Source organism: Schistocerca nitens, chromosome 1, assembly GCF_023898315.1.
Source record: "Schistocerca nitens isolate TAMUIC-IGC-003100 chromosome 1, iqSchNite1.1, whole genome shotgun sequence".
NCBI lineage: Eukaryota > Metazoa > Arthropoda > Insecta > Orthoptera > Acrididae > Schistocerca > Schistocerca nitens.
In genome coordinates this window covers 166,216,740-166,240,698 of record NC_064614.1, presented here as the reverse complement: position 1 = coordinate 166,240,698, position 23,959 = coordinate 166,216,740, and the positions used below count along the sequence as shown (strand labels likewise).

At 42.2% G+C, this 23,959-nt stretch overlaps 1 protein-coding gene across 1 annotated transcript; it reads left to right on the top strand.

Moving 5' to 3' along the window:
- The first annotated feature begins 2,352 nt into the window (after positions 1-2,352).
- LOC126234375 (uncharacterized) lies at positions 2,353-7,121 on the top strand. The gene is made up of 3 exons (XM_049943098.1): positions 2,353-2,376; positions 5,526-5,708; positions 6,619-7,121. The coding sequence occupies exons 1-3, from the start codon at positions 2,353-2,355 to the stop codon at positions 7,018-7,020; spliced, it is 609 nt and encodes a 202-aa protein (XP_049799055.1). The 3' UTR covers positions 7,021-7,121.
- Positions 7,122-23,959: the final 16,838 nt, after the last annotated feature.

Sequence of the window (23,959 nt, the reverse complement as noted above, 5' to 3'; positions counted from 1 at the left end):
TACACTCCATACAGATACTTTCAGAAATGACTTCCTTACATTTAGATCTATACTCGATGTTAACAAATTTTTCTTCTTCAGAAACGCTTTCCTTGCCATCCTCTCTACTTCGACCATCATCAGTTATTTTGCTCCGCAAATAGCAAAACTCCTTTAGTACTTTAAATGTCTCATTTCCTAATCTAATTCCCTCAGCATCACCCGACTTAATTCGACTACATTCCATTATCCTCGTTTTGCTTTTGTTCATGTTCCTCTTATACCCTCCTTTCAAGACACTGTCCATTCCGTTCAACTGCTCTTCCAAGTCCTTTGCTGTCTCTGACAGAATTACAATGCCATCGGCGAACCTCAAAGTTTAAAGAAATTGGATATATTTTCCATATTCCATTTTTAAATGATGGAATTCACTTTTTAAACTTTAAATTGTAAAAATTACTACGGAAAATTAAGGTTTTGTAAATTTAAGAACATGTTTCAAGGTACCTAGGAAAAAAAATTCTATTGAAATTTGAAAGTGTGCAGTCGGGAAAATCTTGTCAATACTCTATTTAATCGTCTACCTACAGCGTGGCACATGAAAAACCGATCCCAAGTACTAGACTGCTGATTGTCGCCCGCCAGTTGTCATCTACTGTTTCGAAACTGTTGCGACTACTTAGTGCATTTTCAGTACGAAAGCCGGTGAGATTTGGTTGAGACCTTGTAACCTCCCAACAATTTACTTCCGTAACCTCACGATAAAAATGTGACTAACCTCTCAATAAAATTGTGGCTCAAGTATAACCTTTCAATAATTAACTGACTGTGAATTTAAACTGGCAAATTTTGGACGTCAGCAGTGCTGCGTCATGGCCCTGAAAGATCATTCTGAACAAATTGAAAATGCTTACCTTAATGAAGTGGCTGGGTAACGCGTATGCATCTGCTCCTATAAGTTTTTTTTCTCAGCCCAGTGCAATGCTGGCCGCAAGATTTGTTATGTATAAAAACAAACAACTGATTTTCCTTTACGATAATAGGGATGACCATGAATAGGAGGAAAAAATCTTTAAATTTGGATGAATGATTGTCAAAAGTTATCTATCTAAGAAAGATTATTATTAAAAGATTTTTAAAAAAATATTTACATGGGACTTTATATAACAATAGTACAAAATCAGTTGTTACATATGCGCGCGGCTGCTTTTACCTTACACTACATCGTACAGGCACCGCCATCGCTCTCCACGACCGGCCCAACCGCCCGACTGCCAGCTACTACTACTACTACTGCAGCCGACACAGCTCTCTGGTCTGCGATTCTACTGTAGCTTACATATCGCAGGCAGCGCGTGAGCAATCCATCGAAATTACATCTGCTCGAGTGCGCTAGCAGTAAATTCCTTAGTTATAGACCTCTTACAACGTGTGAAGAAATGCCTCAGTGAGAGGTATCCTCTACAAGAAAGAATCGCAGTGGTGGAGGTGTATGTGTCTAGCGGTTCGTTTAAGGAAACGCGCGAAATTTTTGCAAAGAAGTTTCTTGACGGTTCCATACTAGCAGAGAGCAGTATACAGGATTTTCTGACAAATGAGCATGTTGCTACACACTAGTGAAATCAAGGACACAGTAAAACTTCTGCTCACACACACCTTTATTCTCACACGTCCATTTTACAGTTACTCGAAATATATCCGCTGCAGAGGGCAGCACAATGTACAGACTTAACAGAACACCAACAGATGGCGTAGGAGTCTTCATTCCCCGACATCCTCCCCACCCTGGTCCATCTCGAGGGGGATGACCAGCTGGACCGGTCGACAGATCTTCATACCACCTGGCTGGCGGAGGATGATGCACCGTATTTTACAGTCTCTGCCATGCCGCACTTCTTCTACCACAGCCCTCTTCCACAAGTGCTGTGGTTTGCTGTCTTCTTGGAGCAGAACAACCTCTCCAATTCTCGGTTTCCTCTGCGAAGGGTATCCCTTCACCTCATGATATTGTCTTAGCAGCAGGAGGTATTCTGTCTTCCACCTGCGCCAGATGTCGTCATTGACCTTTTGTCTGAGTCGGAACTCCTTGGCAAGGTCCTTTCTAGTTGCTGGCTCTGGCCCACATGGAATTGTTACTAATTTCCCACCATTTAGAAAGATGGCTGGCGTCAATGCAGTGTCGCTCTCTCCTTGAGTGATGGGTCGTGAGTTTATTGCGGCTTCTATGCTGATCAAGGTGGTGTTTAAGCTCTCTTCATCCACCTGGGAGCGACCAAGAACTTTCCTCAGGCAGCGCTTGACTGAGCCTATCATGCGTTCCCACCAGCCTCCCCACCAAGCCGCACGTGGTGATATGAATTTCCAAGTGATTCCATGGTGGGCACAGTAAAGCTGTACGTCAGTATGCTGCATGGTTTTGAAAAGCTCTGCCAGTTCTGAGTTGGCTGCATGGAATGTTGTAGCATTGTCCGAGTAGACAGTGACTGGTAGGCTCCTACGTCCTGCAAAGCGTTGCACGGCCATCAAAAATCTGTCAGTGGACATGTCAGTTGCAAGTTCAATATGAATGGCCCGTGTTGTTGCACATGTGAATAGGACCATGTAGGACTTTTTTGTTTGATGTCCAGATTTGACATATAATGGTCCGGCAAAATCGATGCCTGTTACTGCAAATGGTCTTAAAGGCTGCACTCTGTCCAGTGGTAGTGGGGCCTCCATCTCTTCATACCGGCGACTGTGTATTATCTTGCATAGTAGGCAAGAGTGAAGAACTCTCCTAACAGCTTGTCGTAAGGCGCGAAGACGCGCTTCAGCAGTTGTGCGGTTGCAGGAGAGAGGCATATCCTTCTTTCGAGGCAGAGATACAACTCTGCGACCATATTCCACACAGTATGATTCTCGGAATTCCTGATAAATAGGGTGGTCCATGGGTTTTAATGCTCGCTCTTGATGTTCTGTTATCCCGATTGTCTCCTGGTCCCAAAATCGGCGCACTGACTCATCAGATATATCACTGCAGCTGCCCTGAATAAAGTTGACAGTTGCTCTGTTGATGGTGGTGCTAGATCTGTTTCCACTGAGAACATATCCAAAGATTGTTGGGAGAAGAACCAATGATGGTGATACCTTGATTGGTTGTTCCAAAGTCACGATTCTCCAGTAATAATCAGCTCCAATCAGGATCTCAATAGGTAGATCTTCAGTGTCTCCTTTAGGATCTGCGAGTGGTGTACCACCCCTCAAGGCCATATCTCCTACATCTTGTGGCGCTGTTGGTTGCTGTGAAAAATTATTTGTGGTTTCAAAGGCTGTTACTGATATGTGGGAATTAGTGGAGCATCCCATCATATTAAACTGCACCTTCTTCCTTGAGAGTGATGAACTGTAACTGGATTCGAAAGTAGTTATCTCGAGAGTAGTGCTTCCAATGACACTTAGTTGGAGAGATTCGATCAGTGAATGGTGAATGAAACTCGATTGACTCCCTGTGTCCAGGATGGCACGTGTCTGTTTGCTCTTACCAGTGGGTCCTGTGATACTCACACGAGCAGTCTGCAGGTATGTGAAGTTAGAAGTCATAGTTTCAATTTTATTTACTGTTGTGGTATGGCTACTACAGATAGAAATGTGATGCTCCCCCTTACATTTCGCACAGGACGCCTTTCCCCGTTTGAAACACTGATTTCTTTTGTGGCCACGTCTCAGGCATAGAAAGCAACGGTTCATTGTCTTGAGGGCGTCGATTCTTGCCTGCAAGCTTGCAATCTTTTGGCAGTCTTGGCCCCAGTGCCCTCTTTCGCCGCAATACACACAGAAGGGCTCTGAATTCTGTTGTTTCTTCTTGTCCCTCTTCGTTTTAACCTTTACATGGAAGGCAGATGCTGTTGGTACGTAATTTTCGTGTGGTACAGTATCTCCACGAATTTTGCGTGTGTTGATAGCTCCTTCCACCTCTTCATTTAAGAACTCCATAAGGTGGGTGAGGTTCCCTTCTTCAATCTTTTGCCTTCGGGCATGAACAAGCCAATTTTTGCAAATTTCTTCAGGAAAGGCTCGAAGAAGTTTGGGTGCAAGCACTCTCCCATAAGAGTCCACATTTTCTCCTAGAGCTCGTAGTGCTTGGATGCGCTTATGGCACTCAATGTAGGTGGAGTTGAGAGCCTCTGGACTGCCTGAAGTCGAAGTGTTAAGATTCTCCAAGAAATCCAGGTGACTTTGGATAATTCTGTTCCTATCCCCATATTTGGATTTCAAAATTTGCTTAGTCTGCTCATATGTATCAGCTGTAACAGCAATGCCATCGACCAAGTCCTTAGGTTCCCCATCAAGGTAACCACGGAGGAATACATGCTTGTTCATTGTTGACACCATCGGATTCTCGTCTATGGAAGCTGTGAATTGCTCCCAAAATCGAGGCCAAGCTTCTATATCCCCTGAGAATGCGTGCAGTTTGATAGTAGGCAATTTTATGTCCATACAGGCGTGTTGTTGAGCCGCTGACGTCGCATTCCTGTCCCCTGAGCGCGCTCCTCCTAGAAGGCCTTTCGCCTTTCGGAGGGCGCGTTTGCATTTATCAGTATATTCCTCACAAGCTTCCGTGTCGGCTTCGTATTCAGAGTCATCCAGCAAGTCCTGTATTGTATCGTTGAGTCGGCTCAACTCTTCTAATGTTTCTTGTAGGCGTTCCTGGAAGTGTTCTACTTCTTCTGCAGCTGTACAACCATCGAAGGCGTTTATTTGGCTGACGAAACGCGTCGCATTCGATCGCAAGGTCGTCCGCTTCCGGCGCAGCCTCCCCAAGTTCGTAGCTACTGCTTCTGCCATGGTGAATTGATGGTTTTGCTTTCTGTCGCGAGAGTGCGTTCAAGGTCAAGACACCCCGTCAGTTGGATGCTATCGCTAAGGCCGGTATTACACTATCAAATTTCTTTGTCCAATATCTTTGTCCAATATCTTTGTCAAAGATATTTGATAGTGTAATGGGATCTTTGACAAATGTCGTCCAATATTTGATCAAATCTAGGCCGAGGCCGTATATTTGATCAAAGAAATCGCTTGTCTTCTGTTCACTGCAATGCGAAATGTTACCACGGGGAGCGCCAGCATCGCTGGAGCGTTCTGTCATCTTTTGTGTTTGTAAACATGGCAGCTAGATACAATTGGTGTGTGGCGTCAACCACAAAATTAATTGAAATGTACGAAGCGGATGAGGCGCTTTATAATGTGAGGCACCCTGAATATAAAAATAGATTAAGAAGATTGGAGAGATACAAAAACATAGCAGATATTATTAGCCGTGACATTCGGCCAGGATGTACGGCAGAAGATATAAAGAGGAAGATCAATGGCCTCCGTACTAGCTACTCGTACGAGAAAGCAAAAGTACGTATTGACATTTTCATTTTTATTTATTTATTTATGCTAGTAATGTTTACATGTCATACAAATGATTAGCATTAATTTGTTCACTGCAGCGACTTGAAGCATACAATAATGTTTACGTAACCTACATGTAGTTTTAATTATTTTCATTATTAATATTGCAGATGAATAAAAGCAAAAGTGGAGCCAGTGCACAGGCGGCATATACACCACAAGTGTACTGGTTTCAGATGTTGAAATTTCTTGACCAGTCTACAGAGGCCGACGAGAGTCTGTGCAATTTGGATAGCACAGAAAGTGAAACTGGAAGTGAACGTGCCACACCGACGTTTGAGGAAATGTGTGCGGTATGTACATTTGTTAACATTTTACGTTACTAAATGTGATTATCTTGCCAGGGCACTTTCCCAGCGCCATTGTAAAATGTCTTAAAGTATTCCCTAACTGCTCTCCCATGTACTGTACGTCCAGAAGCAGCTTGGCAAGCTATAGGTTCCATTTGCTGTAGGTCCTCAGTGCTTTGTGTCTCCAGATAAGTGCAGTCTCCTACTACGGCAGACACTGTTTCCTGACGTGTGTACAAGTGTTTTCTTCTCTCAGTTAACAAGTTGTGCAATGTGCAGGCAGCCAGTGTTATTGTGGTAACTTTTTCAGGAGGCAGATTAATGGTAGTAAGAAAAATCCTGAAACGACTTGCAAGAATGCCAAAGCTGCTCTCCACTAATCTTCTCCCTCGTGACAGTCTGTAATTGAAAACCTTTTCTTCTTTTGTGATTCCTTTTAAGGGGTATGGCTTCATAATGTTATAACTCAGAGGAAAAGCGTCATCTGCCAGTACTACCATTGGAGTTGTAATATTTGTGTTCCCAAGCTTCCTGCCTTCAGGAATGTTGAGCATAGATCGGTCAATGAGACACTCACGTAGTTTGCTTTTTGAAAACACTCCAGCATCACCAACACGCCCATTAGTTCCTACATCCACATACAAAAATTTGTAGGAAGCATCTACCATGGCAAATAAAATGATACTGTTGAAGGATTTATAATTGAAAAAGTGAGATCCACTAGCTTGTGGACATTTAATACGAATGTGCTTTCCGTCCATTGCTCCTATAGTGTTATAACAGTTCCACCTCTTCTCGAAATCCTCTGCAATTTGCTCCCACTCTCCTCTCCTTGTGGGTACCTGTAAATAAATAAGATTTATGTATGTGCAAGGAAGTACGTAACTAATGGCTTTTATCTTTTATTTTATAGCATGAGATCCAAGAGCCTGTCGCATGTAGCGAGGCACAGCCACAGCCCCTGCGTCAAGAGCGGCCTCCCACAAAAAGGAGGAAAGTCACGCAAGACGTGGCAACTAACGTCATGGAGGAGGCCAGCAGGACACTACAGGCTATGGCTGATGCTGCCAGAACCTTGCCTGTCCATGAAGACCGCTACAGCACCCTGGGCGCCCACATCGCAGCAGAGCTGCGTGAAATGGAAAGGGTGGGCGGCAGGGAATACACCACAACCACAATGCACAGTCTGCAGCGGACATTAATGGACAGGTGGGATTTGCTGCATGCGACAGCCCGTGCACAACCGTCCACCTCTGGATATATCCAGGTTGCCTTGCAGCAGGCTGGAATCGAGGATGAAGACTCCATTCCATAAATATATGTGTGTATAATTTTTGTACATCCTGGCCGAATGTCACGGCTAATAATATCTGCTATGTTTTTGTATCTCTCCAATCTTCTTAATCAATTTTTATAATCAGGGTGCCTCACATTGTAAAGTGTCTCATCCGCATCGTACATTTCAATTAATTTTGTGGTATCACACATCTCATTTGCCATGTAAATAAAGTAAATAAATAAAATAATAACAATTTATCTTCATGAACATAAAGTGTATCGAACAGTTATTTACCTTCAGACAATGGTCCTTTAGTGCTTTATAAATTGCTTCACACGTTTCAGGTATTATTTTACTTAATGTGCATTGTGGAATTCGAGTGCTGTACTGTAAGCTAGAGTAACTTTCTCCCGTAGCAAGGAATCGTAGTGTTACAGTGAGCCTGTCTTCTGCAGATATAGCAGTTCTTAGGTGAGTATTGTGTTTTGAGATATGAGGAATCACTTCACTGAGAACATACTGAAAAGTATGCTCATCCATTCGCAAGAAATTGATGTATGACTTGACGTCTTCCACTATTAGCTCACGTAACAAGTTTTGCTGAATGCTTTTTTCGTCTCGTCGTGAAACCCACGGCTTCACCCAGGTACGTTTCCTTTTTTTCCCCCGCTTCTGTATCGCATGTGCACACACAGCAATTGTGGCACATGCAGCAGCTGCTGCGGTTAATAACAATTTGTTTTTGTCAGCCATCTTGAACTTTGACGAAATCTTTGATGACAGTGTAATACCCCTTCTAGCGCTCGTCAAAGATCTTTGTCCAATATATTGGACGGAATATTGGATCACATCTTTGATCAAATCTTTGACAAAGAAATTTGATAGTGTAATACCGGCCTAAGGGGTGGCGCTGTCCAGGAGTGTGAACCGTTAGCAGTCCCCTAGTGGTGTTTGTAGTTCTCAACAGATGGCGCGACCGTGCAGTTTTCAACTTCCCGCGACCTTTAGTAGTGGTCGCTGTTGCTAACAGATGGCGCTGCAATCTACCAATACTTTAGCAAGTCCCCTTTGTGCCTTGCAAATAATACGCCAACTGCCCTCTATTGCTCTGCCACCAACAAACATGCACCAAGTAACATCACATACAAATCAATCGCCCCGCAGTGTCCTTTGCTACAGTTTCAGAGCAATGCCGCAACTTATCTGTGTGAGCTGAACGTGGCGTGACGTGACCGGATTTTGAGATTGAAGTCGCTCAAAACCTTCTCCGCCAGCGTCGAGTCCTCTTTAATGTGTAGTAGCACTCTATCTCTTCATGTTCTCCCGGGTTTCGGCACCAAAATGTTGCTACACACTAGTGAAATCAAGGACACAGTAAAACTTCTGCTCACACACACTTTTATTCTCACACGTCCATTTTACAGTTACTCGAAATATATCCGCTGCAGAGGGCAGCACAATGTACAGACTTAACAGAACACCAACAGATGGCGTAGGAGTCTTCATTCCCCGACAGAGCATACTACAGGGTCAGCTGCAAACGCGAAAGAGAATCGAGCCCCGTCCGTTCGATCGCGATCATTTGAGTTTAGTGATCCAATGTTCAAAGAAGTCGACTCGTAAATTGTCGCAATAAGCGAAGGTCTCGTCAGTGTGTTTTACAACATACAGGGACGAAGTCCTACAAAATGACATGTGTCCAAGAACTGAAGGAGGGAGATAAGGTAATCAGTGGCTGTGTCAAACAATTGAGAGTGGAATTTTCGATCCACTTCTGAATTTCATGAGTGATAAAGCCTGGGTCCATCTGACAGGATATGTTAACACCTGTAACACCTCATACTAATCAATTACACGCTTAATCAGGAACCTCTTCAGGGTGAAAAAATCAGAGTGCGGTATGCCATGTCAGCAAGTCGGATTGTGGGTCCCGTAATTTTTGGAACAACGGAGGACACTGCTGTATATGCGAATATTTGAGTAATTTTACACATAGGTGACCCTCACCTCTCTCCTCACCTCTTTGAACGTACGTACGCTGCCTTTCAGCAGGACAGGGCGACCTGTCATACTTCACGCGAATCAGCCTCACGAATTCATGAAAGATCCACATAAGGAGGGCTGTCAGCAAAGAATAGTGGCCACCGTGTTCACCGGACCTAACCTGTAAGACTTATCTGTGGGGCATTCTAAAGCGAGAAGCGTACACAAACAACCCAATGGCGTTAGACGACTTCAAGGACAGTATTCGTGATGAAAGTTTGAGAAATGATGCAGCAGAGTTGCGCGAAGTGTATGATAACACGTTGGGGCGCGCGAAAAAGTGTATTGAAGCGCAAGGGTTTCTTTCAGTCCCTAGTGTAATGTAAAAGACAAGGTCAGTCACGTAAACATATACCTTTATATTAGATTAATTGTTATTTATTTATTATCTAATTAATGTTTATTTGTTTTTGTATGTGCTCGAGGCGGGCAACAGTTCTTGGGTAATTGGCGAAGAGTCTGTACTCGGGACCACCTTTTTCTGTGCCATCTTAGTTTTCTACTGCACAACAGGAATCAGCAAGTGAAATCAAACGAACCAGACTGTAATTATAAACCAATTACAAGTAAACTACGTTTAAAATAGAAGCTACTGAAAACTAACACAAATTTCCCTTTTCAAGACAGGTAAAATTGTTAAGACTTCAAAGAAATGCATTTCATCTTCAAGTATCACATGGTCAGTGGTAAAGGATCTTCTTATGTTTCAAAGTACAAGAAGGTCCAAGACCGACGACGTATGACTTAACTGTACACATGTTATACGAGGTGTGGCTAGAAAAAAACCGGACTAGTACTGGTGAAACAATAAAACGAATGCAATAAGGCTGAAAGTCGCGTGGCCTGTCACGTGACTCTCGCTCCGCCTACTGCTCGAGTTTCATCTGCCTCCTGCACTCAGTCTGCCCGTGGCGTCTGTTTTAAGTAGTTGACGTTTTGTCTGTGCGTCGGAAAATGTTGAGTGTACAGAAAGAACAGCGTGTTAACATCAAATTTTGTTTCAAACTAGGAAAATCTGCAAGTGAAACGTTTGTAATGTTACAACAAGTGTACGGCGATGATTGTTTATCGCGAACACAAGTGTTTGAGTGGTTTAAACAAATTAAAGATGGCCGCGAAGACACCAGTGATGACATTCGCACTGGCAGACCATTGTCAGCAAAAACTGATGCAAACATTGAAAAAATCGGTAAACTTGTTCGACAAGATCGCCGTTTAACAATCAGAGCAGTGTCTGAGTTAACAGGAGTTGACAAGGAATGTGTCGAACAAGTTTACCGATTTTTTCAATGTTTGCATCAGTTTTTGCTGACAATGGTCTGCCAGTGCGAGTGTCATCACTGGTGTCTTCGCGGCCATCTTTAAATCGTTTAAACCACTCAAACACTTGTGTTCGCGATAAACAATCATCGCCGTACACTTGTTGTAACATTACAAACGTTTCACTTGCAGATTTTCCTAGTTTGAAACAAAATTTGATGTTAACACGCTGTTCTTTCTGTACACTCAACATTTTCCGACGCACAGACAAAACGTCAACTACTTAAAACAGACGCCACGGGCAGACTGAGTGCAGGAGGCAGATGAAACTCGAGCAGTAGGCGGAGCGAGAGTCACGTGACAGGCCACGCGACTTTCAGCCTTATTGCATTCGTTTTATTGTTTCACCAGTACTAGTCCGGTTTTTTTCTGGCCACACCTCGTATAAACGTTTCTAACAATGCATAGCATTTTACTTATCATAAAAGTCTCTACCTGAAGAACTAACAATATTTACCGCATCGTTTTAATATACAGCGATGGAAAAAAAATTGCAAACCAAAAGATAATTAATGTAGATTAATGAAATTTCGGGAATACATTTTCTTTCTCCTTGTTATTCCGACCTCTTTAGTTGGCTCAAGGACCTATTTTTCAGCTTCTGCCACTTTCATGGAATCAGCTGCAACTAGTGATTGCCTCCTACAGATATTAGAATATATTCCTAGAAACTCTAGATCTCCATACCAGTACCAAAACACTTTTTTGGAGACATGATAACTTTCTAGAATTATAAAATAACAAAAACTCAAACAAAAGAAATGTTTATAAGTAAAACAATGCACTTGCCCGCCCGGTTGGCCGTGCGGTCTAACGCACGGCTTTCCGGGCGGGAACGAGCGCCTGGTTCCCGGCACGAATCCGCCCGGCAGACTTGTGTCGAGGTCTGGTGAACCGACCAGTCTGTGGATGGTTTTTAGGCGGTTTTCCATCTGCCTCGGCGAATGCGGGCTGGTTCCCACTATTTCGCCTCAGTTATACTATGTCGGCGATTGATGCGCAAACAAGTTCTCCACGTACGCGTACACCACCATTACTCTACCACACATACATAGGGGTTACACTCGTCTGGTGTGAGACGTTCCCTGGGGGGGGGGGGGTCCACTGGGGGCCGAACCGCACAATAACCCTGGGTTCGGTGTGGGGCGGCGGAGGGGTGAAGTGGACTGCGGTAGTCGTCGTGAGGTTGCGGACCACGGCGGCTGCGGCGGGGACGGAGCCTCTCCGTCCTTTCTAGGTCCCCGGTTAACATACAATACAATACAATGTTCAAAAACCAAAGATATAAAGGGAAAACATAAGACCATTGCAAAGCGTATCTTCTAACAAGGCTACCAACTCGAGAAACAATTGTATAGTATTTCTTTCTTGAATGGGAGTCTACTGACAACATTTGACGCATGAACGCAACGGAAACAAGGGTGTGGCCAAACGCTGAGAGATCTTTAGTTGGTTTTAAACAGTTCTTTTAACTACTATTTTATCCCTGATAACGCTTAAGCAGAAAAATAAAAAAAAATTTTTTTGGATCTAGATTCCGAAAAAGTTATCTTAAACGAAGTGTGCCGCTCCAGTTAAAATAACCTTTATTAAATTGCTACATGCAAGAGTTAGGAGGATTAAACATACAACGAAACCGGCTGTTGGGTCTTAAGCGACTAACCCATGTATACTGTTCATCCTATTTATTTGACCGAACGAGAACAACATTTTGTCCAGTACCAGAACAAAAAGATATGTATCATGCAAATATTCTTAGGATGCCAGACGGAGAGGAACCTGTATGATTGTCTTTCTTGTATTTTCCCACGTTGCGAAGATACGAGTATCAGGCAAATTCACAGTTACTGTGTGTCCATCCTACAGAAATAATGTTCACTCACCTTGCAGTGATTTCTTTTTCTGCTGTCCTGTCCACACGACTTCCCTGTTAAAAACGAATGATGTTCCTCTACTGGAAAAGGTACATTAGAACCATTAGAATTTTACGAATCAAACAGGTGTAACAAACGTTTTTCAGTATTAGGTTATACCGGTACAGCCTCCCCCAGGACTCATATGAAATGTCCGATACCAGCTTTTTTTTATATGCATCAGGATACTTATCGGACAATTCAGTGCTTCCTAAAGCCTTGTATGTATGTCATTATATATATCATTCTGTCCTATTTGATAAAAAAAACTTGATATTCATTGCGGAAGCATATGGAATGTTCTGGAAGGATGTGCGTTGTCGTAATTACCGGTGGATTATTGTCATTGATAAAATTATGTAAACATACTAAATTAAGTAACTAATCAAGAAATTGAAGTAATAAGTCCTGAGCAATAAATAACTAGAGACTGCAGAGATGTTAGCATGAAAAATCAATGCTTCTAATGAACAAAATGGTAATCTAAAAATCAAGTAACAGAAGACTGTCTTCAGAAACAGCTTAAAATTTATTACCAAGCGATGTATTTTCATTCGTTATTCATTTTTATGTCTTCCTCTGTAATTAATATTCTTGTAATTACATTTATAATTAACTGTCCAATTGTTTTTGTCTCACAGTTTTCCAATTTCCAGAATTTGGGGCCTTATTTGTGCATTTTATCTATGTAATCGGATAAAGCACGAGCTCTGTACTACTATTGAATGTTATAAACCAAATCCAAACTGTAATTAATTACATAACTAAAAAAATACAAGAGAAATTATTTTAATTAAAGTTCAGAATGATTTTCTTATGCATAACTAAAGATATTACTATGAAATATTGTCATTCAATATTGTATTTTATACCTTATGCGGCTGTAACATAAATTTCTTTACGTTTTGTAAATTTTAATTGTAACAGCAAATTTATACAAAATTAATAATGCTTTATTTTGGAAGATATTGTTAAAATTCTACACAAAGAGATGCAGCGATGCTGCGACAAGTCAGTTTTGAAGCTGATTTTGGAAGTCAAAGAGATCAGTGAAGTCTGTCCGTATTTTGTTTACATGGCAAGTGTGCAGTTCGGATGTCAATTAATGCGAATAAATTTCGTGAAGCATGAAATTTTCGCATTCATTCATCAATGGACCAGGCAGAAGAAAATTAAGTTAAGTAACATTCAACATGAAACGTTACAAGGTTACCTGAACGATTGATTGAAAGGTAGTTTGTGAGTGAAAACTTTGATATATTGACACCTCTTTGATACAAAAAAAATGCCAATCCCACGCTAATCTTAAGTTCTAGTTTTAACACTCACACGCAGTCACAGTCAATCATCATAGCCAGCTTATGGTAATTAACTGAACTTGTTATAAGGATTACCAAACGGATTATGCTCGCTCAAATATTAGACAGTTTTACCACTACAAATGTTCATTTTTCGGTCACTGCTTGCATAACATGCTACGAGAATGTTGGTTATTCGAAAGTCACTGTTTACAAATTAAAATCGGGATTTCACGTGTTCGTTTTTCTCACACATTCGCATACACTTTGCGCACACCAAGGTCAAATTGTAATCATTTTTATGCAGAATTATCACATCTATTCAAAACTCCCTACATCCGCATCCAAACGTGATATCGGCTGCGGTCTGAACTGAACTCTCTAAACTTCACAAAGCACTTCCTTTGCCCACAAAATGTGCGCGAACGTATTGTCCACTGATTGGCTGATACACACCACAGTCAATCCGATATTTGTACTAAACCGCGCCATCCTGCGTCTTTCTACACTTGACAAGTCACAATTTAACAGCTTTTATGAACAATTTTCTAAATGTACATGTTTAGAAAATATGCAAATGCCATAATAACTCCCTCTTTAAATAAAAGAACTATCGTATCATGTTTCTTGTTTTCCCAACCCCATAAACTGGCTGGGTGTACATTACAAAATAACCCTGAGAATATAGGTCACTTTCTCTGTACAATCACAGTCCTCGCGTACCGTATACTCAGTTAATAGATATAACAATATTGTTTAACGTCTTACTTTCTATTCACACCGTCATTCACATTAATAAACAAATTACCACCAATTAATCACAGTTACAATAATCACAACTACAGTTTGGCTTCTAAAATGTGGTTTAACTATTCGATAATTTGGTAGTCCTTTCGGCCACAGTCGTAACTAACGGCAGCTGGCTAGTGGATCAGAGCGCACATATCTAGCGATAACCATGATTCACTGTATTAAGCTGTCTGCCTACTACCGTCTCTTATTTAACATACGCGCAATATGAAGCGCTACGCCTCAATCAGTATGTCTTTTTTAAACAGCAACTTATATTTTTTTATTCGGTAATTATCCCCAAGACCCATTCAAAACGGTATCATAGTGTACCACTGAAGGAAACACGACATCATTAATAACGTAACACAAAACTGACTTACTTTCCTGTACCCGCACACAGGGTAGGAACCATAGATAACGTAACTTCTCTACTTGCTAGAGTAAACAAATGGAAAGCCTAGGAAAATGCATACTGCTCATTCAGTCAGCCGTCTTTATGTGAGTTCAATGTATTCATTTATGGACAATGTAAGTTAATAGAACAGTAATTACAATAATAATGTTTTGTACATTTCGTTCTCTGCAGCCTGTAGCAGTTTTAAAGATTAATTGTTTGTGTGTTGGTTGTGTGGGGTATTGGTGGCGCTGTTTTGCATACCCTTATGATATGTAAAACATTTTCGGTTTTCTTGCCACGTCAATTCGGGATAAAATCTCGAGCTTTCGAAGATAGCCTCCATCGTCATCGTCAGGAGCAACTGACTGTCTTCACTGGTGCTGCGGTGGCCTTATACCTCTGTTGCAAACCAATGTGCTCTACAAAGTTTTGACATGTCGCCTTGGCCTGCTCGATCGTCAGATCTGACTCTAGTGGAGCACATACGGGACATCATCAGACGAAGACTCCAGCGTCATCCGCAAACAGCATTAACCGTCCCTGAACTGACCGATCATGTGCAACAGGCATGGAACTTCATCCCACAAACTGACATCCGTCACCTGTACAACACAAAGCATCAACGATTGCATGCTTATATTCAACATTCTGACGGTTACGCCGGGTATTAATGTAGCAGCACCTTACATTTCTAAGGGGTTATGTCGCGCTTACATTAACTTGTGATCCTGCAGTGTTAATCGCTTAAATGAGTTACTTAGGGGATTGAATTTTTTGGGATGTTTCAGGACGCTATTTGGAGCAAAGTAGACTACAAGCACAAATGGATAGCAAACGGTTCAAATGGCTCTGAGCACTATGGGACTTAACATCTATGGTCATCAGTCCCCTAGAACTTAGAACTACTTAAACCTAACTAACCTAAGGACAGCACACAACACCCAGCCATCACGAGGCAGAGAAAATCCCTGACCCCGCCGGGAATCGAACCCGGGAACCCGGGCGTGGGAAGCGAGAACGCTACCGCACGACCACGAGATGCGGGCAATGGATAGCAAGTGGAAGAAAAATACCCACTGACAAGTTACAGAAAAGTAACCTTAATTTTGATTGTCCGTTGTAAATATTTGTCGAACAAAAGCTTGTTACAGAAGTGACATGATGTAGTCTTCTCTTTAGATGGACATGCTAACGTGTTAGTACAGTTTAAAGCAATTTTGTAAGACAATTAGTCAGTGCATAGATTACAAGTATATACCGCCAAATAGACCATGTAGTTTAATGCTCTTGAAAAAGCTATAATAAAGACAATATGAAAACTAACATGATTTACTGTATATCAAAGTGTTCAGCAAGAAACACTTCTATTGTTCTACAATTTCCATCTTAATAAGAGTTCATGTTTTTTAGTTAGAGTCACATAAACTTTATGAAAATTGTTGTTATTTCTCCAGGCGTCCACAGGCAAGCTACCTTAATAATTTCAAAAGTTATGGAACGGACACACTTCGTTTAACAGCTTCAAATGTTCCTGAAAAGCTTCTGCGATAATGTAGCGCTTATTAATATTGGCGTTGAAACAATTTGCAAAAGTATCTGGGAAACGAGTCAGACTTGAAAAAAATATGTGTGAAATCTTATGGGACTTAGCTGCTAAGGTCATCAGTCCCTAACCTTAAACACTACTTAACTTAAATTATCCTAAGGACAAACACTCACACCCATGCCCGACGGAGGACTCGAACCTCCGCTGGGATCAGCCGCACAGTCCATGACTGCAGCTCCTGAGACCGCTCGGCTAATCCCGCGCGTCAGAGTTGAAAGGCAAGATAGCTAGAATCGGTTATTGCTTTACAAACATCAAGTCAGTCTCTCAATCCAGGCTCCGTCGTTGTATGAAGCTATGCAGATATAGACTCCTAACGTGCCCCGACGCAGCCATCAGCTAAGAGTCTTTTAGGACCTACAGATAATGACTAATCGCTTGAAACAGATTTGGTCATCAAACAGTTTCACGTAAGTATCTGATACTAATAAACTTTATAGTTATAAATAATGTGTTCACAGGTGTTCTCTGCCAGTAACAACACAAATACGACGAAACGATATTCTGTTCCACTAATAGGCTTTCATTGCAACTGGATTTGGGTTAATAGGCCATCATCCACTGATAACTGCCTAGCGTCTGTAAGATAAAATAGTGCACAGTGAACCAAATCTTTTATCCGAGATATTATCAATGCACAGTTTCTTCGATCATGATATTTGGTAGGAAATGTGAAATCGAGGGGTCATCATTTGTGGCTGTAAGTAGAACGGCGGATAGCTAATCTACTTTAAATAAACTTCTGTATTCAAATATGGTCCATTTATTGACAAACACCATAAAAGAGTTAACAAACACACCGTTAAACGTAAAAGTAGAGTGTGGCTTGAACAGAGATCACATGTGGATTGCATGCTAGTTAGAGATAGATGAGCTGCTCCCAAACTGATTCAAAGGTCCAGATCTTTCGAGCGAAATAGCGACCGGTGACTCAGAAAAAAAAAGAGCGTTAGCTCTTCTGATCCGAAATATATGTCTGTTGGCATTAGAGAGCGCAACTCCGATTCTGCAGCAGGCTAGTCCAACAGCACCCCATGTTACATGCTGAAGGAAACGTTTCCCAAGTTGTAAAAAAGTGCGTTATAGACCACGTGCGGATTTGGATACCTTACTAATGGGTGCAGCTTTTGTCAGCCATGAACAGAATAGAAAATGAATGAAGATAAATTCTTCAGAACACTGCACTGACGCAGATAACACTTTGCACCTTATACTGGGAAAAACAGTAACTATTTAAAACGCTCCAATGGGTGCAGAAGATAACCATCATAACGACCGGGAGAGCGGTGTGCTGACCACACGCCCCTCCTATCCGCATCCTCAACTGAGGATGACACGGCGGTCGGATGGTCCCGATGGGCCACTTCTGGCCTGAAGACAGAGTGCTTAATGGGTGCAGAGGAAGTCGAAGAGAAACAATTTAATATAGGACAGTTGTGGTCTATCAAAGTGGGAAAATGCCACAAATTGGCCCACAAAAATTACGTAAGCTACAGCACTTGCACATCGCACCTGATTTTCAGTGTTCTCTTGCTCTGTTCATGAAAACTATTACTCCTATAGAAAAAATGAATAGCGCCTATTTTCATAGGAAGTTTAACGTAGTAGTATTCGAATACTTGGTTCAAATGGCTCTGAGCACTATGCGACTCAACTTCTGAGGTCATTAGTCGCCTAGAACTTAGAACTAATTAAACCTAACTAACCTAAGGACATCACACACATCCATGCCCGAGGCAGGATTCGAACCTGCGACCGAAGCGGTCGCTCGGTTCCAGACTGTAGCGCCCAGAACCGCACGGCCAATCCGGCCGGCCTTGGAATACTTCTATGCTAGTATTTCTGCTGTGTTATTGGTAACACTCCCTTCTATCACTGTACAAAAATGGTCGACTACACCAATTATTTCTCATGTTCAACCTTTTTTGGTCTTGATTGATTTGGCTATTACGCTGCCAGCTTAGTCGCACTCTTTCAAATTATGAAATGGACGATTGTGTAAATTTTACCCCACAGTTTTGTGAACTCTGGCAGGATCAAATTAAAAATTAAAGTATTTTGTTCGTCTGGCCTTATTGGGAAACTACAGTTGCTTGTAAGGGCTACATTCGCAATGAACTGTAAACGTGATTAGTGTCTGCATAACATTTACAAAAGTATTTTTTTCTTTCAGCACTCTCAGGAAAGTTTAAATTTCTGTTAAGGAAATAGTCAATTAAGCCCCTGGTCTAATAGACCAGTCAATGAAGACCTAAAGAGGTCCTGAATCGCTCGAAAAACGCGGTCTGCTCTCACGGAGCAGATCGCAATGCGCCCCATCCCAACAGCTTGCCGGCCGATTTATTTATTTAATCTGATCAGACGAATGCCAGCAAAACCCCTTGCTCGTCGGACCAGGGTTTTATAAGCAATTTCGAAAATTATTACGTCCATTTACTTACAAATCACAATACTTTTAATATGAGATGTTTTCTTTCGTCTGGATGTATTAGGCTTTTGCCTGTCACTCACTCTTCGTTGAAATTCTTTATATTTCCATCTTTTTCTCGTTTCTCCTAGCTACCTCACGCTCACTGGGTAACAATTCAGCATTAATACCACTTTTCTGTCATTTTACATCGTTGGGTCATAGTTCATTCAGTTGTTCCTGTATTCTTTGACAGACTCATTTAAACTCTTAACTCTGACGTTCTTTCCTGATGTCAGCGAACCACCTCCTGTCACACAGCGTGTACCCAGCTACTCTTCTTAGGAATCTCATCTCTAATGCTTGCACTCTTTGTCATTTCTTCTGTTACAGTTCACGATTACACTTCCAAATGTCAAAGAGATAACGTTACCGAATATGCTGGACGAGTTTACTGCTTCTATTTTCCGATTTTTTTTTTTTTTTTTGAGTTGGCTCCTGGTCCATGAAAGCAGTCACTGCTGTCGTGTTTTCTTTGAAGCTACAAACAGACTATACCCTTTAGCTGTTGTGGATAAAATATTAATAGCTATTTGGAGTGTGTTCTCACCTCCAAGGAAGTCATGACACAGGACGTGCAGTGATTGTCAAACTAGAGAAATATTTATCTGAGTCATATTTGCTTGGAAACAGCGATCCCCTACACTGGTGGGAAACCAGAAAATTGATGTAGCGAGCGCTATACCAGTTGGTTCCAAAAATATTATGTGTTGAAATATTAAAATATCTCTGACTTCCTCTGTGACATGCATCTTCGAAAAAGCATATTTCTGAACTTATAGATCAGTTGTCGTATTACAGGATGTGAGTACCTATCAAAGGTATGTAATATGGCTGGCATTGTGCACAGTGAAAAACCATTACTACACAGTATGGCATATTTAAAGGGTAATATAATCCTGTGTCCTGCATTTGTCACTTCCGTTCATCAGCAGATGTGATGTGTATGTGACGTACATTGCATTACCAGTTTGTGGAGATGAATGTAATGATTTGATTAGAGGTCAGGGACTCAGTGAGTGGTTGGGTGGATCATGTCATCCTTGAAACTGGGAATCTGCTCAGCTGTAAGTGATCATTTATAACGAGATTAGTTTTCAGTGCCAAATGTTTATTGAGATCGAGTTCTCCTCAATAAGTTCTGTCCCTTTGCTGGCCATATTGGTAGGGCGTCTGTGGTTGCTTGTTGTCTGTGGTATTGCCTCAGCACATATCCACCATAAATTGATTCTAACTTTTGATGTCCCCAGCACATTCATGCTCAGTCATTGTAGCTGTTACAGCCCTATATAACCATCATACGCTAGAACTTAGAACTACTTAAACGTATCTAACCTAAGGACATCACACACATCCATGCCCAAGACAGGATTCGAACCTGCGACCGTAGCAGTCGCGCGGTTCCGGACTGAAGCGCCTACAACCGCTCGGGTAGGACAAACTTTATTGTCTGTAATATAACATACAGTCACCATTTATCTTTATTTTACAATTTCCATTACCAACTTTAGCCCATATAAACAGATACTCATCGGCATTTAGTTTCTTCTTCCTTCTAGTACTCAACACAAATGGCATACTGGGAACAAGTGTACCATATGGAACTTTTGCTAAGAGTCCTGTTGTCTCTGCTATACTCCATGTCTTCCATGTAAGAATATTTGCATCTGGGAAAGCTTCAAGGCCACCATAATCACAATGATTGCCCCCATACTACAGCAAGTGTGAGCCATGTACTACCTCCAAACACGGCTTGTACATTACATGTAAAGTTCAAACGAAGTCCACGAAACACGTTTGGACCTCCAATTAATTGTTGTTTATTGAACTGTCCAGAAAGATCAATGTCTATCGCCTTCAAAGCACGATATACAGGAACGCTGCGCCGCCAGCGACGACGGTAACCACGTCGCCGAGGCATTGCTGTGGCACGGAGCGTCATTCGCTCTGCGAACGTCGAGGAGTGCGGACGCATAGCCCTGGGTGTCTCGCTGGGCGTTGGCTTGCTACGTTTACCTGTAGACTACAGCATCATTGGCAACCAGTCTAATGCCGCTGCGGAGTATTTGATTTGTAATCGAGTTCAGCCATCACGTTCTTTATTCACCAAATATTTCTTGCATTTGTGCTGGATTCCCGAGTACTACGTAGGCAAAGTCTTGTCCCAGTGTGGTTACCACATGGCTCTTGTAATATTAATAGTAGTGTTTCATTTCCGTGGGTTTGGTTAATTATCAAGTGATACAAAATCTTTTGCACTTATTTACACGTCAACTCCTCGTCAAATTGAGTAAAAATTCTCTCATACGTTACTAAAGCCAGCCAACGGCATAATTGTTTCTTTGACAATGTAGCGCGCAAGGATGTGGGGAAAGATCAACAAGCCATTGAACTGAATTTCTCCCCCCGTTTTCTAAAAAGACTTACCGCTATTATGTCCTCCTGACGTCACTCCTAACACTCCAATGACTGCTCACTCAGCCAGCCGTGAAAATGTTGAAATCTTTCCACGAGGGTAATTGTCAACTTTGTTCTCCTGTCCGAATATTAAGTAGGTCAGAGCTGTTTTTTTCATCTTTTAGGAAAGCCGGTAGATGCTTATCTGCCCAAGTATATCCCTGAATAAGCTCCTAGTGCCTTCCACCCGCTGACGGAGTTCCTTCTTCTGGAACGAAGATTTTTTTATTCCAGCCATCCTGCAGACCCTCCTTCAAACGAACAGTGGCCTTAATGCCTGCTCTCCACTCAGAAAAGCGACTTTTATCCCCTGAAAAGGTGAAGATGCCTTACCAGCAGTTCCTCTCTCTCTGTTTCTTCAAAGGCCGGCGTATCCATGGGCCCCTTGTACTTCGTTTTGCTGGGCCTTGCTACAAGTCGCCTGTCTCACACTCATCTGATTCCTCATTTCCAAGGCTAGCTCATAAAGCAAATTAATGTACCCAAAATCATGTTAGATTACAAAAGGTTGTAGGATCATGGAACATATTTTGTGTTCATACATATGACATTTCTAGACTCTGAGAAGCTCACCTGCAGAAACCAGCACGGTTTTAGGAAACAGCGGTCATGCGAGACACAGCTGGCCCTCTTTGTGCGTGATACACAACGGGCTCCAGATTACGGCTCCTAGGTTGATGCCATATTTATAGACTTTCGAAAGGCGTTCGACTCAGTTCCGCACTGTCGCTTGCTCCAAAAAGTGCCCGCTTACGGTCTATCCGATGACATATGCGGTTGGATAGAAAGGTTTCTAACAGACAGAGAGCAGTATGTCGTCCTGAATGGGGTGACTTCAACAGAAACAAGCGTAACTTCAGGTGTGTCCCAGGGCAGCGTATAGGTCCGCTGCTTTTTACGATTTACATAAACGATCTGGTTGATGGTATTGACAGCGGCATTGGACTGGTTGCCAATGATGCTGTAGTCTACAGGAAAGTAGTATCACACGAAAGTTGTGAACAAATCAATGAGGATTTGCAGAAAATAAGTGTGTGGTATAATGGCTGGCAGTTATCTCTCAATATTAGTGAGTAAAACATACTGCGTTTAACAAGGCGAAAATCCCTATTAATGTAAGAGTACAAAATAAATGTCCAGTCTTTGGAAGTGGTAACATCCGTCAAGTATCTGGGCGTGACTATTCGATATGATATCAAATGGAATGATCAGATTACACAAGTAACGGGCAAGGCGAACTCTAGGTTGCGCTTTATTGGTGGAATCCTGAAGCGATGCCGTCCTTCAACAAAGGAAATTGCTTACAATACTTTAGTTCGTCCAGTCTTATAGTATTGCTCGTCTGTATGGGACCCTTATCACTTGGGTCTGATTCAAAAGATTGAGAATGTCCAAAGAAGAGCGGCAAGATTAGTGGCTGGTACATTTAGCCATCGCGAGAGCATTACAAATCTCATAGGAAGTTTGAAGTGGGACACACTTGCAGATAGACTACACGCTAAACGGAAGGGGCTGCTCACTAAATTCCGAAATCCAGTCTTCGCCGAGGATGGCTCTGAGCACTATGGGACTTAACTGCTGAGGTCATCAGTCCCCTACAGCTTAGAACTACTTAAACCTAACTAACCTGAGGACATCACACACATCCATGCCCGAGGCAGGATTCGAACCTGCGACCGTAGCGGTCGCGCGGCTCTAGACTGTAGCGCCTAGAACCGCTCGGCCACTACGGCCGGCGCCGAGGATGTAGAGCATAAATTATTACCGCCAACTTTCAAATCTCGCAACGATCACCATTCAAAGACAAGGGAAATTAGAGGTCGTACTGAGGCGTTCAGACAGTCGTTTTTCCCTCCCGCCATCCGGGAGTGGAACAGAGGGGGGGAATATGACTTTAACGTGAATTGTGCCCTCCGCCACACAACGCTTGGTGGCTAGCGGAGTATATATGAAGATGTAGAAAAGGAAATGAAATCAGCTCATGCAATCCCTGTGGTATCATGACTCCCGTTCAACTAATTCAACACACTTCCTGTTGCTTAATTATTGGTGAGTAAATGAAACGAGTCTAGCTGACGGGCTTTAACCTTTCAAGTACAATTATTGTCTTTGAATTAAAATGCCATTTCTGTTCGTTTCACTGTTTATTTCTGTCAGTTATGTTTTGTACTGTAGCAGTTCTTTCTTCACCAACGGAAAAAAAAACAAAAAAATGGCTCTGAACACTATGGGACTTAACATCTATGGTCATCAGTCCCCTAGAACTTAGAAATACTTAAACCGAACTAACCTAAGGACATCACACAACACCCAGTCATCACGAGGCAGAGAAAATCCCTGACCCCGCCGGGAATCGAACCCGGGAACCCGGGCGCGGGGAGCGAGAATGCTACCGCACGACCACGAGCTGCGGACTGGAAAAAAATCGCAACATCAAAAACTAATTAATGTAGAGTAACATAGAGTAATGAAATTTCAAGAATACATTTGTCTAGGTACTTCAGTGATTAACATTGCAAGATCACAGGTTATTGCAAGCGCGATATAAGCCACTGCATACGTCAAATGCTGATGTATTAATAAGCGGTATAACCGCCAGAACGTTGAAGGCAAACTTGCAAACCTGCATGCATTGTGTGATACAGGTGCACTTGTACTACACAACACAGAAATCTGCAGCAG